This window comes from Protopterus annectens, chromosome 6.part0 (genome assembly GCF_019279795.1).
Source record: "Protopterus annectens isolate FY-2018-M chromosome 6.part0, PAN1.0, whole genome shotgun sequence".
In the NCBI taxonomy this organism is placed as follows: domain Eukaryota; kingdom Metazoa; phylum Chordata; order Ceratodontiformes; family Protopteridae; genus Protopterus; species Protopterus annectens.
The window spans coordinates 1,940,963,396-1,940,980,895 of NC_056737.1; the positions used below are offsets into that span (position 1 = coordinate 1,940,963,396).

General features: G+C 40.9%; 1 protein-coding gene across 3 annotated transcripts in view; it reads right to left on the reverse strand.

Annotated features, from left to right (window-relative positions):
* DNAJC10 (DnaJ heat shock protein family (Hsp40) member C10) overlaps positions 1 to 17,500 on the reverse strand; it is a 646,899-nt gene that overhangs the window by 573,932 nt on the left and 55,467 nt on the right. For all 3 annotated transcript variants that reach the window (XM_044075252.1, XM_044075253.1, XM_044075251.1), the window contains exons 6-7: positions 16,838 to 16,920; positions 16,619 to 16,750 (exon numbers count right to left, since the gene is read on the reverse strand). In XM_044075252.1, coding sequence (XP_043931187.1) covers positions 16,619 to 16,750; positions 16,838 to 16,920 — 215 coding nt within the window. The remainder of the gene's footprint in view (positions 1 to 16,618; positions 16,751 to 16,837; positions 16,921 to 17,500) is intronic.

Sequence of the window (17,500 nt, forward strand, 5' to 3'; positions counted from 1 at the left end):
CCAAAACATGGGAAGCCTCTGGGTTATGAATCTATCCCTCCAGCATGTCCTAGTCATACTTGTGCCGAGGTTTAAGTCTTTAGCTCTCGTGGTCCTGATGGATTTGGATTTTTTGAGGTGGAGCATGTCCATCAGATCCTGATTGGACATGGCCTTGTACGTCAGGCAGAGATCACCTCTGAGCAGGCGGTATGCTACTGAATAGAGCTGAAGTTTCTTTAGTCTGGCAGAATAAGACATATGTTGGAGACCCTTGATCCTTTTTGTGAGGTACTTTTGTGGTCTCTCCAGCTGTTGCAAATGCCGGGTGAGGTACATACTAAATGGGGCATTGTACTCAATCATGGGTCTGATGAGGGAGGAATATAGGGGTACAATGACATCCTTGGATCTGGATGTGAATCCCTTCATGATGAGGTGTGCAAGGTAGAATGTTTTTCTAACCACTTTGGCAACGTGGGTATCAAATGAGAGGTCGCTGTCTACTTGGGTCCCTAGGTCTCTGATTACTTTTTCCGTACTCAGTGGGTTGCTGTCTATGTGATAATTTGTGGGTACTTTGTTTTTCCAAAAGGGATGACTATACATTTTTTGGCATTTAGTTTAAGGCCGTGACTACGGCACCAGTTGTCTGTTTCAGTGAGGCCTTTTGTAGGATGTGTGTGTCTGCTGGTGTATCGACTATGGCACCTAGTTTGCAGTCATCTGCGAACTTTGTCAGCCACAGCCCTCCCATGTTTGCTTTAACATCTGAGAAATAAATGCCGAACAAGAGGGGTCCCAGGACAGATCCCTGTGGGACACCACTTGTGACTGGCTTTGAGTCTGACATTGCTCCAGCGATTTTAACTTTATATGTTCTGTCCTTTAGCCAGTTTGCAACCCATCTAGTGACATAAGGGTTTACTTTTAAGCTGTTTAGCTTATCTATGATGCCTGAGTGGGGTATTGTGTCGAAGGCCTTAGCCAAGTCCAGGTATGCTGTATGGACTGCTTTGCCCTCATCAATGGCTCTAGTGAATGTTTAGAAAAAGTCAACCAGGTTTAAAAGGCAAGATCTGCCCTTTACAAAGCCGAACTGGGTGGGGTAAGTGTCTGTAGGTTCCCTAGGTCTCCCTTTATGAGTTCCATAATGATTCTTTCCATAGCTTTGCAGACCAGGCTAGTTAAGCTTATGGGGCGGTAGTTTCCAGGGTCTGTAGAGGCACCCCCCTTGTGGAGTGGGACCACTGTTGCTGTACGCCAGTGTTCGGGTACATATCCCGAAGTAAGGCTAAGGTTAAATATCATTTTTATTTGTGGGTTTAGCTCCTCTTGGAGTTCACGTAACACGCACCCCGGGATACCGTCAGGTCCCATTGATGCTGTGTTTTTTGCTTTGTTTAGGGTGGTTCTCACTTGGACATCTGAGATGACAGGGAGATTACATTCATCTGGGAAAAGTATTTCTTCTTTTGGGGGTGAAAGAGGGGAGAAATTTGCACTGAACCTGTCAGCCAGAATGTTAGCAATATCTGTGGGTTCAGTGTATTTTTTGTTGTTGTGTACCAACTCTGAGCATATCTGAGGGTTTCCGCCCAGGTTTCTAACATAGCTGAAGAAGGCTTTGTGGTTATCTTTAGTGTCCTTAGCGATTTTTCTCTCAAAGTTTGCCTTGGATGTTTTTATGAGAGAACGTAGTTTTCTGCTAATGTTGATCAGAAATATCTTCCCTTCATGGGATTTCGCTCTGACGTGCAGTAGCTTCCTTCTTTTGTTATACAATTTGTTTATGGCTGAGGTCCACCAGACAGGACGCTTACATTTGGTGGAGAGGGACTTGGATTTGTTTGGGATTGCATGATCCATGCATTCTTGGAGATGTCCATAGAAAGCATTTGTGAAGGATTGGGCATTGTGGGATGTGGTATCCACTGGCACAGTGGGCTTAAAGGATACCATCTCAGTCTTAAGAAGAGTGAAGTCTGCTTTTGAGAAGTTTTTCACTGTGGTCTTTTGTGCTGGGGGTGGAGGTGGGATATGTATATCCAGGGTGATTAGTTTGTGGTCAGATCTCACTAGTGAGGGGTATACTTCCGGTGTGGAGCATTTTGTCCCTATGTTTGTGATGATCAGGTCTAGTATATTATCCCCCCTAGTGGGAGAGGTGACTAGTTGTTCGTGCATTTGAATTTATGAATTCCAGGAACCTTTGGGCTAGGGTATTAGGGCTAGAATAATGTACCCAATCTATGTTTGCGTAGTTGAAGTCTCCCAGTATGATGGTATTTTGTGATACATTCATATCCTCCAATGTCTTCAGGAAGGCTGAGTGGGGTTCTTGAGATTGGGAGGGTGGTCTGTAACATGCTACCAGTTGTATAGCAGTTTTGCCTATGGTTAGTTGCACCTGTATGGTCTCTGATGCTTCATGTGTTGCTACTAACCTGGAGGTGTGGGTGTCCTTTATGAATATGGACACTCCCCCTCCCTTTGTGGTTCGGCCCGGGTTTTGGGGCTGGAAAGCATGATACGAGGTATAGCCTGGTAGCGCTGGGGTGCTCTCAGGAGCCTTGAACCAGGTTTCAGTTACTGCACAGACGTCGATGTTCTCCAGGCTGTGGAGTGCATCAAGTGCCTGCATCTTGAGATTTAGACTTCTGGTGTTGAGCAGCATTACCCTTAGTTTTTTTCCATTTTTGTTTTCTAAAGAGGTGGGTTTATCTTTTGAGCCTTGCCTAAAAAAGGCACTATGGGGGTGGCAAGAGCCTTAGCCAATATCCGGAAGCCCAGTGGTGACAGGTGTAAGCCATCCCTTGCGAAGCAGCATGGCTTGTCCAACATATCATCCCAGGCAGACAGACATTGGATCCCCTTAGAATGACACCAGTACTTGAGCCAATTGTTAAAGCTGATCATCTTGTCTTTGTATTGTGGTATCATTCTTGGTGAGGGCAAGATGCTGCTCAGGGTCAGGGTCATACCAGCCTGGGCTACATAATTGGAGAGCTCCTCTATGTCTCTTTTCATGTAGTCCAGGGAGGTGCGTCTCAGGTCATTCACACCAGCATGGACAATGACGGAGTCATATTTGTACTTGCTTTGGAGTGACCTGAGTGCGTGTGTTATGTGGCGGATCCTAGCTCCCGATAGGCAGCTCACAGTCACCTTCTCCTTGTTCAGCCTGGTCAGTGGGACATCAGTGTGTCTGACTATGGAGTCACCTATTACTAGTGTATCAGGCAAGGTGTTTGGCCTTAAGGGCTGCGATTGGTCGACACACTGATTTATTGAAGTATGTGTTGCATGAGTTTTGTTTTGAGGTGGTGGATTTTTGGATGTCTGCTTTGGGAGCCTCTGTTTTGTTAAGTTTTTTATTAAAGCCTCCGAGTATGTCTTTGTGTTTTTATGTGTTTGGTTTGCAGTTGTGGTAGGTCTATGTGGGACTGGGATTGTTGTGTGTGTGGTTGCCATCTCCTCCTGTTTGGTCATGCCAGCCCTGAGTTGAGAGAGTTCAGCCTCCAGTTTGGCTATATAGTTGCATCTCTCACATGTATTTGTGTTTGTTGGGAGGAGGAGAGGGTTGTCTGTGTACATGAGACAATTGTAACATTGTCTCAAGATACCCAGATTGACCAGCTGAACTGGAGATGATGCCAGTAATCTACCACTCGACATGCTAGAACAGTATAAGGGCCATTTTGTGCTTTCAAGTTTGATCAAGACACATTTGAAAGAATGCATCTTCTATCATATAATATGAAACCTTTAAGAACAGGCCATACAAACTCCATGAAATGTCAGTATCCCTACCTTTTTGTCTACCAGTAAAATTAGTTTGTGCTATGGAGTGTCTATTACTATACCCAAAAAATACTAGGTATATTTATGATGTATCAAATGATCTGTAAGGTAACCCAACTAAGTAGTGTATGACAGGGGTGTCCGTCCTATCTTTCTCCAATTTTGCTACTTAAATAAAGCTTTTGTGTGCACATCCACTGCATGTTACTACATGCTGCAAAACAGGAGTGCTCCTAGTCCCAGAAACCAATATGTTCTCTCAAACCACTGAGCCAGTACCATTCATGTATATCAAAAAAGCAAACGAGAAGACTTTTTTTATTCATTTTCACTTGTTTAGCAGGAAAGTCCAAACGGACTGAAACCCCTTACAAAACAGCACAAACCAATAAAAATAGATGATTATTTCACCCATTTTTAAAGCTCCATAACAGCATTTATTTGTGGAATATAAATACATGCTAGTGCCATCCTCTTCCCTTGCCAATAGCTGCTTACTACCACAAATATACCATTATTATTTCCTCTTCTATCACTTTTGCAGCCCCTACAGTAATCAGTATTACTCTGTTTCCTTTGTCCCCATTATTCTGCTAAATATCCATCCTGAAACTGTTTGCCAAAGTCACATGTTTATTTCTATCCAAATGTGCCTACTTCAACATTGCTACCTGCAACCCGTCTTTCTTAATATAATTAAATACTCAAGGCCACATACATTCTATAATAAAAAGAAAGTGTAGTCATTATGATAGAAACCTTTAACTCCAACCTATTATACTTGACAATTTTTTTAATGTACATTTCCATTGTTTGGTAGGCTGATTTTTTAAGCAGTCACTTCTAATCTCCATATAACCCTGACACATTTTTCATGACTTTTACTTCAATATAAAAAAAAAAAGACCCACCCTTTTAACTCAGAAAACACACACACACACACACACACACACACACACACACACACACACACACACACACACACACACACACACTTCTCACCCCAATAGCCCAAGACCACATTAACTTTGATTTGCTTATCACCAGCCTTTCTTATCTTGATACAGTACACAGCCTGTACATGTTACAACTAAAAAAGTACTTGCTTTAACATCTTTAACATATATAGCAGTCAATGACACTTCTCTATCTCACATTTAAAAATACCCCTAAATGCAAAGTATGCAAAACTCCATTACAATACAACATGCAGTCTACATCATGAAATGCTTTTACACAAATATTAACTGTTTACTTAAAGTTACTTTACTCCATTCAGTGTCCTTCTACACATTAATGACATAGTGGTGTATATGTTTTACAGTTCCCTCACAAGTTTAACAGAGTCAACAAAATTCCAGCTTTTCCATCCACTGTCTTGCAAAGCCACATTTCACATGTGTATTCCCATGTCCATTGGGATTGGTGCTTTATAGTCTTCCACATTTATTCACTAATTTTAGTGTTGCTAGTCTTCTTCCTGATCATCTCTGCCTCCCAACACCAGTCTCTGTTAAGTCAAAGGTATTCCTACTTTTTCTTATCAGCTCCTGTGCTTTTTTTCTATCTCAAGTATTTTCCTTTGAACTATAGAAAAGGTTTCACTAGCAGTACTCTATGGGCTTTGCCATCAAAATAATGAGAAGCAGGAGTTCCCTTCCAATGCTGGTTCACTATTTGTTGGTTAAACTTTTTTCCTCCATAGCCTGTTCTAAATCAAAAACTGTCTTTGATCCCCTAGGAAAAAATAATCAAAAGACAGCTGGATACAACAGCTTAAATCTCACACCTGCCTCTTGACATTTCCTGACTGCCAAAATAAACTTGCTTCTCTTCATCCTAGTGCACAGCAAATGATCCAAAGACACACTGTTACCTCCAGTTTTTCATACCTTTTCCTTTCAGCCACAGCTTTGTCAGGATCAGCTGTTTCTGCTGGTATCTTTATCAATACAGGCCATGGCTGCCTTCTTAGCCAGGTTTAGAGCATATACAAGATGTGCCCTTTCAGTTAATAAATCCAGCTGTGGAACACCAGTCCAGTTGTTTCCTGGTAGACTCATAAAATTAATACAGTCTGTTCTTTCTCTGGTACAGCAGAAAATCTCAGGTTTCCCTGCATACTGTCTTCTAACTTTAATATTTTAGAAACAGCTCTTCTCGAGAACCTTAGTCAGCCTCTTCTCTAATTCAGTATCCCACAGCTTTGTCAGTTCATCTGAATAAAGTTTTTTTTGTTTGTTTTTTTTTAGCCTCTTGTTGTTTGAGTGTATATATTCCTTCAGCATTTCATTTACTGTAAATGCCTCCGAGTACATTTGCTTTATTTTACTCTAAATTACTGGAAGCCATCTCCTGTACCAAATTAGAAACTTACAAACTGCTTTTTGCTGAACAGCTGCAGGATTCTTCATAAACCGTTTTCTCTTCTCCTTTTCTGTTACATTTTTTCTTGGGTTCTATAAGAATTTCTTCTTTGCTGCCATCCAGGCTGTGTAATTAGTATCCAGTGACTGAATTTTACCCAAATTGACAGTTTCAGTGGCCTTTTTCTCAGTTTCTGTTTTCACACTAGAAAAAAATAAATCAACTTGTTGATCAGTGAGCAGCCATTTTGGAAGTCTTTGTAAGAATAAATGTTAATCGTTGTTCTTTGGACTTAGCAATAAGGTACAGAATCAGATAAATTGGTGGGAAGGAGTACAGAAATATTCACTGCCGGGGGGGGGGGGTGGAGAGAAAGAAAAGAAAAGAATGAAAAAAAAGAGAGGATCTACAACTACTTCAACCTTACCTTGTTGCATTGAACAGATGATGTAGTGATCACATCATTTTCCCTTGTGGTAAACTGTTCAGTCTACAGGGTTCCTCCTCTCAAAATCTGAGCAGAGAAAACAATAAGAGCAACTGAGGGAGGCCACCAGTACATTCAATTTTTTTCAAGATGTGAAAGGCTGAGAAACAGACAGACCCACAATTGGTCTGTAGAAAGGACGGCATGAATGATGATGCCTGTTTGTTTATGCAGCATTTGACAGACAGCCCTGGTCTCAACTCTCCTGTCATAACAAAAAGGAATGCCTAAACTGCTGCTTAATTTATCAGTCATTTCCCTTTCTGGTGAAGCAGAAATATTCTGCATGGGTCATGAATTAGCAGAAGGCTCCCATTTTGTCAGCAAAGTATCTGTTATCCAAATCCTTGAAGAATTCAGCTACACAACAGAAGAAAGCGACTAATGGGATCTTGTCAAATACCTCAGGGCCTAGTGACCAAGGTTTAATAGCAAAAGCAGATCTGCAAGTCCTTTATGATTCTGCAGCCATGGACCCCACAACTGCATCGTCAGGTGTGTGAAAGCATCTTTGAGGACTGTGGTTTAGCATTAATCTCAGAAGGAGCATTAAGATTTAGGTCTAGTCGACCCACAACATCCATACTCAGGATGCCAAAGATAAAACCAGCAATGCAGAACTCCCAGTTCTATGCCAGTGAAGACAATATTCTTCACTGGAATCAGAGTGGATTTCATCCAGTTTATTAAGACTTGTGAGAACTTCAACTCTGGGAGTTCCTACTCCTGGAATCTAACAGGACTATCAGAAGCAATTATCTAAATAAAAAGGAGAATACGGAATTCATTGTCTTGCAAGACATCCAACACAATGGCTAATACTACTGTAACAATTGTGTGCGCAGAACAAAAAAATGACACTCTGCACTATAAATTGGTGCTCACCAGCCCAAACTACAGAAAGTGATGTACCAAATGGTGCCTACAACACTACAAAGGTGTCATGTAGTAGGAGGGACATGACCCACTGGGGAGCTGCAGTTATGTGCTCACTGAAGTCCCTGACGTACATGATGGGATGATGTCCTCATCGCCCTCAAAACAAAAAGGGTAGAAGCAGAAAGTATAGTTGCATAAACCCTACGTACCTGTAAGAGCAGATTCAAATTGGTCCTTCTGGAGTTAATTGGAGATTTTCTGACCAGGCACATCTTACCTGCTGGAGCTTTCTTTTTACTCGTTTGTTCTGCCGTGTGGTTTTCCACAAGGACAGGGTTGTTTTATGTACTAATATATCTTTCATACCAAAAGTGGTTTCTGAATTTACCCTGAATCAAGTCATCAGTACCTCAGTTTTCTTACCAGAAATGAAAAACAAGAAAGAGGAGACAATTCTGCATACCTTGGATGTGCACAGACAGCTCAAGTACTACCTTGACAGAACTAAGCCATTCAGGAAAACTGAACAGCTGTTTATTTCCTATACTCAGGCTATGGAGGGTCAACCTGTCCCTAAGCAAATGACTGCTCATTGGATCCTCTCATTTTTTTTTTGTTACCCCCACTATTGTAAATCTCTTCCAGGCAAGGTTAGGCACATTCTACCAGAGCCTTATCCTTTCCATGTTATAAAGGAATGGACTCAAGAAGCATTCTAGAGACAGCAACCTAGTCTTTTGTTCCTATGTTTACTAAGAACTATAAAATGGCTTCTTTCTCAAGTTCCACAGCAGGCTTTGTGAGGGCCATTCTCCAGGAGTTACCTTCCTCCTCCCAGGTAGGGTAAGGTTTTTGGAATATACTTATATGTCACTGAGGTGGTGTGAACGAAAAACATAGTAAAGTAGCTTAAGTCCTACCTATCTGTAACAGTAGATGTTACAATTTCACACTGCCTCAGTAGCAACACATAACCACCACCCCCCTTATTTTATGTATCGTTTGACTGCATCCAACCTTGTGTTCTTAGTTGGCTTTGGTTATTTGTGATGTTTTCTGGCTGCAAATTGGACAGTTGGTTTCAGGCAATACTTGCTTCTGGTCCTTCTTGGTTCTTCCTAAGTATCAATAAAAGCCTGGACAACTAACAAGGGTTAAGCCTCCCCTGATGGAAGGGGATTAGTGAATTCCCTATCACAGGCAGGATGAGGAAATTCTGAGCTCTGCAAAGCTACCAATGTGCATTTGTGCATACACAGAACTCATACAGTATTGAGGCAGTGTGAAAAATTAACATCTTTTGGTACTGTTCTTAGGTGGGACAACTTCTAAGCTGTACAAAATGTGTACCCAAAAAACCCTCAGGTATGGCTTTGCATGAAACCAGAGCTTTTTCTTGGGTAGACCTAACAGACCTAAAAACTCAGATATAGCTACATGTGGTTTGGTGGAAAACCCACCCACCAGTCTTTTGTAATCCCACTCTAAGTCAGGGGAAATGATGAAAACTATCCCCTCAACACCACATACAGTCCAGTAATGTAATCATTACTGTGGCACTGGGCTGGTGAGATCCCTCTCCAAGGAGATTTGGCTCAAGATTATCTATCTAATTCCGGGTAGGCTTCCTCTACCTTGACAGCTGGACTGGAAGATGATGCAAAGGTGTCATATAGGCCTTCAGCCACAGTGAGGAGCTACTAAGTCTTCAAAAGATCCTTGACTACAAACTTAAATTCTGTGAAGAACTGAATAGAATCTCTTCCCGGAATGGCGCTTCAAGGATGGCCTGCCAGAGTTTACCACCAACAGCACACAAACCGAGGCACACCCTGCACAGATATCTGCCTGAAGCTGCTAAGCTGATAAAGTGTTACTGCAGCACAAATTACAGTAGACAAAGTGAAAGCCTACTGCAGATGCCTTAGAAAGGTCTTGCCAAATCCCTCCACATTCCCAATGCAAGACTTAGCATGGAGGACTGAAATGTGAAAAGGTAAGGCAAAAAGATGTAGGATTTAAGCAGGAATGGGGCAGAAGAAAACATTCTTACTCACTTTATTCAAAGCTTTACAATCCTTACCTGTTAGTAAGATGGTAAGCTGTTGTGGTCTACGATTTATGCTGGACTAAAGAGCTCACATAGGAATCAGAAAGACAACATCTCACTCCATGAGGCTGGAGGCCTGAACCAGTTATCAGCCTTCCTCATAGTCAAAAAGGAGCATTCTGGTACTTCTAAGTTGCAAAAGTAGCACCCTTGAGTACAGGCATCATGGATGGAATGATCCAAGACCTATGTTCCTGGGTGGAGTGGAATCTAGCCCCAAAAGTTTGTCAGTGATGGACTTCATAAGTCTGACAGTTTCGCCAAAAGATAATGTTGTCAAGGGGAAGAATTTAGCCACCTCAAAGAAAAGAGCTTCAAAGCACTTTTATTTCCCTGCCTGTCTGCAGCAGGAAGAGAATTCAAAGTTTCACCACCTTAGTTCTGGCTAGGCAGACTTGTACAAAGAAGACGCAAAGGACTCTGTGTGAAGGCTGATGGACAATAGGACATCTGCTTGAAGGATGCACCAGATAAAAGTAGCCAGAGTACAACTGCACCAGCTGTTGTTACAAGACCACAGTGTTAAGGATGCACTTACATGGGGGTGGAACGTAAGCATCACAAAGCATCTCCCAAGGTGGCTGCCAGGAGTATGTTCTCATGCGCTTTTAATCATCCACAGATAAACCAACTTAGTCCAAGACTATGATACACTGGGGCAGGAAGGTTGTTTAAGGGGAGGATTTACTTCTATGTTTGCTCTGCATCTTCACTGCCTTCTGATGGCACTCCAGCATACACCTCGGGCTGTGGTAGGGAACCCCTAATCTTTTAGTTAGGCACACTCAAATGCCTCCATTTTATCAGATGCAAGGTAGGTCCGAAGTTTCTCTTTTCTGCATCTTTGGCCAGGCTGAAATCCTTGTACTTGAAGTAGTTCTTAATGCCGAATTCCCATCACCTGCAAGAAAAGGCAATATCAACGTGGATCTAGGCTTGGGATACGGAGGGAACACAAACACACCCACACACACACAAACACACCTTTTGATGACTTGCATTTCTCAGGCAAACTCTTGAACTTTTCCATTTTGAACATCAGGATGAAGAACTTAACAGTGCAAAGCTGTTATTAAAAAAGAACTTGCAGCACTAGGGGCTAGGCACTCTGCTAGTGAAGTGTATGATGATACCACAGCACCCACCATCAGAGTGTAATATATTCAAAAGCATGGAAGCTTCAGAGAAAAATAGCTAAAGTGAGACAGGAGGGAATTCTATCCCAAATGTGCACTCACCAAGAAATATCTCCAATATCAGAATAGTGTTTTCTGGATAGGATTTACATGTCATTGTGCTTCCCCATACAGTAATTCCCATAGCCTGGAAAATCTGCAGCACGTCAACTTACTGAACAATCAGTTTCTGTGATGCTGCTACCAGAAGGCATTCATCCTGACAGGAAAACATGCATTTTCTCCACTGCAGTTGGGCACGTTTAAAGTCATGGATATGCAGATCTGCCAAAAGAAAAGGTCAGGAATTGACAGCGATATTTACCTCGAACTTCAGCCATTTTTCTGGGTAGAATGAATTGGGATGTGTGACCAAGCATCTTCCATATCAACAATCACCATGTTCTAACGTTGTGGAATTAGAAAAAAAACACAGGTACGCTACAGGTCATTCTGCATCTTCTTCTGACAAATTTGTTAAAGACAGTTAGATCCACAACATGTCTGAGGAAGTCCTGTACTTTGGTCATTTTCAAAAAAAATCTTGAAAAGAAACATTTGCTTTGCTAGTGGAACAGTTTATATTGCCTTCGTGTGTTAGAAAATTTGAACTGGTCTTTGGTCAGATGTAGACATACTACAGTCATACAACACTCTTACATCTCAAATATATTTTCCGACATTTTGGGATAATAGTAACACAATCTCATGACATGGAAATGTAAAACTTTCCAACCCCTTACAACACAGGCTTTCTGGGCAGTACACCTGAAGAACACTGCTGAGCTGAATTCTTACAAGCTCATATTTATAGGGAGCCGAATTTAAAGTGCAAGTAAGACTTAGAGGAAGAAAAAGAAAATGTTTGTTGGGACATTCATAAAGATTTAGAGAAAAGAGAGGGCCAAGTGCATATTACACACAGAATAAGAAACAGATGAACGGGGGAAGAAAGTGGAAAAGATAGACTTCACTAATCCAAGGTTTAATCTAACATCTGGCCAGCCAATGCATACCTCAAGCAAATGGTACATCAGTCTAGCTAGCCTGTGCAGGTGCAGAATGAAAGGGAATGATAGGTGTTGGAGGCATAGGGAAGAGTCAAACCAGCAGGCTGTTTATATGATAAAGGTTAGTGAGCTTTTAGTAGGTTGTGGTCCCAGGTATGGAGAGGGATAGAGAAAGTGTATTGAAAAAGCAGGTGGTATGGTGGTATGGAGCAGGCAGTTAAGGGTTCTTGAAGTTGAGATCAGGCAAATGTCATAGGGAGGCTAACATTATACTGATGGTGATTAGTGGGTTATGAGGTAGAACATGCTAAGCAATGAAAACAAAAAGAGTGGAGCAGCAGTTGTGAAGCAAAGACAATGCTGTACTTAGCAAAGATGGAAGGAATGTAGGGGGTACAGGGACTGACAAGTGAAGCACAGATGACATGGTACAGACCAGTGGGTTGTGACTACATTACTCTGGAACAACAGGGCCATGGTACAGGAATAGTGAAGTGGGGGGAGGGGTAATGCAAGGGACAGGGAATGAGGCAGTCGAGGCCTGCCGTGGAGTCATCCAAAGGGAAGCAGGCCTACAGAGTATGCCGAATTAGTTAGAAGAGCACAAGGGGCAATGTGTTACATACAGACCTTTTAAGTTAGTAACTTGTTCAAGCAAAGGTGTACTGTAATGTGCTGTAGCACAGGATGAACTAAAGAATTCTGAATAAAAAAATATTTAGAACAAAAAATAACAAATATGACTTGAGAGGATATAAAATGCAAACTGGACCCATGGTTCAAAGGTAGAAGAATGCTGACTATTGTTTGAGGCCACCACAAAAACAGATGGAAATTCAAATTTAAAGAGGTGTGACAGAAGAGGAATGACTAACTTAAATCACACATACAGGAAAAAGTATTAGCATTGCAGAAATAAGTAATATAAAATATATGATAACTCTCTCTGCATCTTTTTTCATACCCAGACTACGACTGAAATAGACAAATACAACAGAGGCCAACACTGACTTGGAAGGCATTTATTTTTATACTGTTAGGTTTGCAAAGCAATGCTACTTTTTTGCCTTGACATACTGAAAAGGAGTGTAATCCTATGACAGAACCTTAGAAACAACAACTTTATAACCCATCAGCATTTCAGCAAAACTTTCTAACCATAAAGTCATTTTGACTCATATGGGTAGTGATGCTAGGCTTAGAATCAACATACTAGTGATGGACATTCTAATTTTAATACTTAAATGTACAAATATAGGTTTTGCATTTTAAGATAGAGACTGCAACATCATAAGTATTTTCTCCTTTCCCCAAAGATATGCAAGCTACAGGGATTTGGGGAAAGAGTATTCTGACACTTGCCCCCTGCAAAAATATTTTTTTAATGCTTTTATTTTCAAAAATGTCTGGTTATCAGTAATAGTAATCTTCTCTGACCACATTTATGAGTGGCCATCACAAAGGTCTTGCACTTTAGTTATGCAGCCATAATGATGATGACATACCTGTCCCTCCAAACTCCCCTGTTCGTATTGCAGAAGAGGTTTATATTTCTGATGCCATTTGACTTGCTGATGTACGGTAAAATCCATCAGTATTGGGTTGGAGTATGCCTTATATGCCAGACATAGGTCACCTCTTAGCAGTCTGTAAGATACGGAGTATAGTGTTAGGACACTGAGTCGGTCCATGTAGGAAATGTTATTTAGGCCTGGTGCTGCAGTAGTGTTGTCACCTCACAGTTAGACGTTGCCCGTTCGATTCTCAGTTAGAGCGTCTTCTGTGTGGCGACATGCGTGAATGGGCGTTCCTTCGTTGAAGGTTGTGTGTTAGACCTGGCAAGCCGGCACGTAAAACTCTGCTGCCAATCATTAGCGGACCGGAGTTCCGCTGTGGTGACCCCTAACCGGGAAAAGCCGAAAGACACAAACAAATCCTTTTAGCATTTCTGTGGACGTTCCAATTGCTGCATGTGTCTGAACAGATACATGACAAAGGGGACATTATATTAAATGACTGGCCTAATGATGCCGGAGTAAAAGGGAGACAATGACATCCCTAGATCTAGACACAATCCCCTTGTTTATAAGACATGCAATATAGAAGGACTTTCTTACAACAGACACATGTTCATCAAAAGTTAGGTCACTGTCCACATAAGTTGCCAAAGCCTGAACAACGTGGTCAACTCTTAGGAGAGTATTGTCAATGTGGTAGTTCCCTGGGGTAAATGACTTCCCAAAGGAAACACTAATGCTTTTTTGGCATTTAGTTTCAGTCAATGATTTTGGCACCAGTTATTTATTTGAGATAAAGCTTCCTGCAGGATGGTCAAATCATTTAGGTATTTAATGACTGGTTTTGGCTTACAGTCGTCTGCAAACTTAGTCAGCCAGAGCCCTTTGGTATTGGTTTTAACTTCAGAGAAGCACATGTCAAACAACGGAGGTCCCAGCACATGACCATGGGAAATTCCACTGGTGACTAGTCTCTTTGTGGAGGTAACTTCCTCTATTTCAATTATCTGCATCCTATCTGTGAGGCAGTTCACAATATGGCAGGTGACACAGTGGTTTACTCCAAGTTTATTGAGCTTTTCTACTACACATGAGAGGGAGATTATGTCAAAAACTTGACCAAATTCAGGTATGCAGTATGTATAGTTTTGCCTTCATCCACTACTTTGGTGATCTTTTCAAAATACCCACCAGGTTCAGCAAGCATGACCTACCCTTAATGAATCTAAATTGAAACTGATCCAGTATTTTGAGGTTCACTAGGTCTTCATTGATTAATTTCATGATTAGTCTTTCAAGACTTAAAGAAAGATGGTCAGACTTCTGGATCTGTAATTGTCTGGGTCGGTGGAAGGTCCTTCCTTATGCAGGGGAATGACTGAAGCTGTCCTCCATTCACTTGGTACAAAACCGGTATGGAGACCGAGATTGACCAGTGTTGTTAGGGGTGTGGATAAATTGTGCTATGTGCTATTTAAGCTGCATCCAGAGATATTTTCAGGACCCATCTCTAGAGTATATTTAGCTTTTGATAGCAGTTTTAGAACTTGGTCTTGTGTAATAGCTGCAGGTGAGCCAGTTTCAGGTATATCTTGAGGACTGACAAAAGGGACAAAGGGTAAAAGTTAGAGCTAAATTTACTGGCCAGTAGATTCGCTATATCTTCAGCCTCAGGGAAGGTAACATCATTCACAAATCAGCTCAGCACATTGCTGTGTTGTGCTTTTGAGAGGACGGACATAAGCTTTTGGGAGGACTAACATAACTAAAAACTTACAATGAGGACAAATAAGACCTCTCCAAAATGGGGCATAGAACATATTTTCCATGGGGACAACTTGCAAATTAAGACGACACATACAACCAACACTTGCATAACAGATCAATGGCACCCACAGTATGCAGAAGCTAAAATTACACCCATCTACATGAAAACAGACACTGTTGCCTAATCAATCTGTCCATATTGCAACAGTTATGGAAATCGTGTAAAAGCACCATTTTTTTCAAACCCCAAGATGACATCAAGAAAATCTGAGACTGGACCATGCAGAAAAAGTTAAGTCACTGCTGACAAGGTAGCAGCCGAAAAGAGCCACACTTCTCAATGTGTTACAGTTTCTAGATTTCTTACTTTGGGATAGGGAAACCATACGTGGTCTTCTGGACTTGTCAGACTTGTGTTACATACAGTAGAAATATAAAAAAATACCCTAGTCTTCTTCAAGGGAACATGGAAATGCAACATAAATGGAGTAACAAAGTATCACACAGATGGCCAGCCACACAGACTAGAATCTGGGAGATTTCAAGCAACAATGCTAAGAGAAAATCTGGTCCAAATTAGGGTAACCCAACATTCCAGCTCTCCACAGCTGGTCATGTCACAAGCCCTATCAAAGTAAGACATCAAATATCTGCTTTATCAACAACAGCCATAAAGCACAACCATGTTTTCTTTCTATGATCTTTAACACAATCTTAAGGATAAACCTTATAAAGGAGCATTTATATCAGCCACCACAGCGCAGGGAGTAGTCAGGTTTGAATTTGACTCTGCAACTAAAAACATTTATCAGAAGTGTGGCACTTACATGAAAAAAGGAAATACTGGTCTTAGAAGGCCGGCATTGTTGCCAAAATGAATCACACATGTAATTAGTCCACATTGAAAGTACTTTTCTATGGGTTGTGTCCACTGAAATGCAATGATAAATAACAAAAATGTGCAACAGAAGAAAAAAAAAAACAAAAAGTAATTGCCCTGGTCTGCTTGAATACTTTGAGAAGGAAAGGTTGCAGTAACCATTTATAGTAGGAACCACAGCTTATCACAACACCCGCTTTTTAAGCTCAACATAGTGAAAATGTAACAGAAAGACAATCCAAGTCACCTTATCCTGCTGCTTTAATCAGCATAACATGAGATATTCAGTGAATTTGTCAATACTCAGACTCATGCCCACAGTTCTATCCATTTTTCTTAGTAAGCAATATCAGGACACTGTTATGTTAAAAAACACTCTTTTGAGGAAGCAGACATGCAAATTGGCATGAAATGCCTTTTGCCTATTTTTGTGTCAGTAAATCTGGCACAGCGTACTTTGCTTTTGCTGCAAAAATCCTCAGTTACAGTAACTAGTTTCCATTTGTTTTACAAAGTACTTTGACTGGAGTTTTATTCTCCTCACTAAAAATGAGCCCCAACCTACCTAGGCAACCCAATTAATAAAACATACATAATTAGATAAATTTTTGACAACAGTTAAAACTACATCCTATGTACTTACCATTCCAGCCCTGAAGATATACAAGCTTGGGTAGCTGGAAATTCCTTTCGTTCGACAAAACATTCTGTTGTCACCACAGTTTACAGCTCCAATACGAATAGCACCATCCATTTCTTTAGCAAACTCGCGCCACTAAATATAAATTTAAAAATATGTCATAATGCAAAAAGAGCAGTAAGCATCATAAGCAATGTCCTGATCGGAGGAATTTTTACCTACCGTAGGTGCCAAATCATGGCAGTGCGAGCAACGGGGAGAATAAAAGTTGACAAACCAAAGCTCTCCAGAGTTCACAGCCGCATCTGATATTAACAGAAAAGGAAAAATTTGAGAGTAAAGTTCTGTAAATGTCTCTTAACATGCTAACTCCGCATACATTTTATGCACATAATGCATGGTCTGGCGATTTCTTAAGATTTAATCTGCCCGATGTATGCACAAACCAACAAAGAAAAAAAAAAGTTGACCTTATGTCACTATACAGTTTACAGACAATATCACAAAATTACCAAACACTATAACAGCAAAGACAATAAGAAACGGTTGCAAAAGGTAAGATTTGCAATACAGTTTAAGTAACAAAACAGTTTCTGTACAGTTCTTTGCAAAGCTGAGACTGATTCACAGTAATGAAACTCAGCATCATACCCTTATTTCCTTTTCTGTCTTTTTAAATTTCACTTACTCACTCTTTTTGCTTTATCTTTCATTATCATTAATTCCGATTTATACATTTCTTGCTTTAATCCTCCCCTTTATCATTTCTACCTTTCCCTTCTTTTTCCATCAGAAACTTTGACTTCTATACACCATGTATTCCATTTCCCTTTCTTCACTTCAACTCTTCTAGAAGTTTTACAATTTCATCTTTAAATTCTCAAT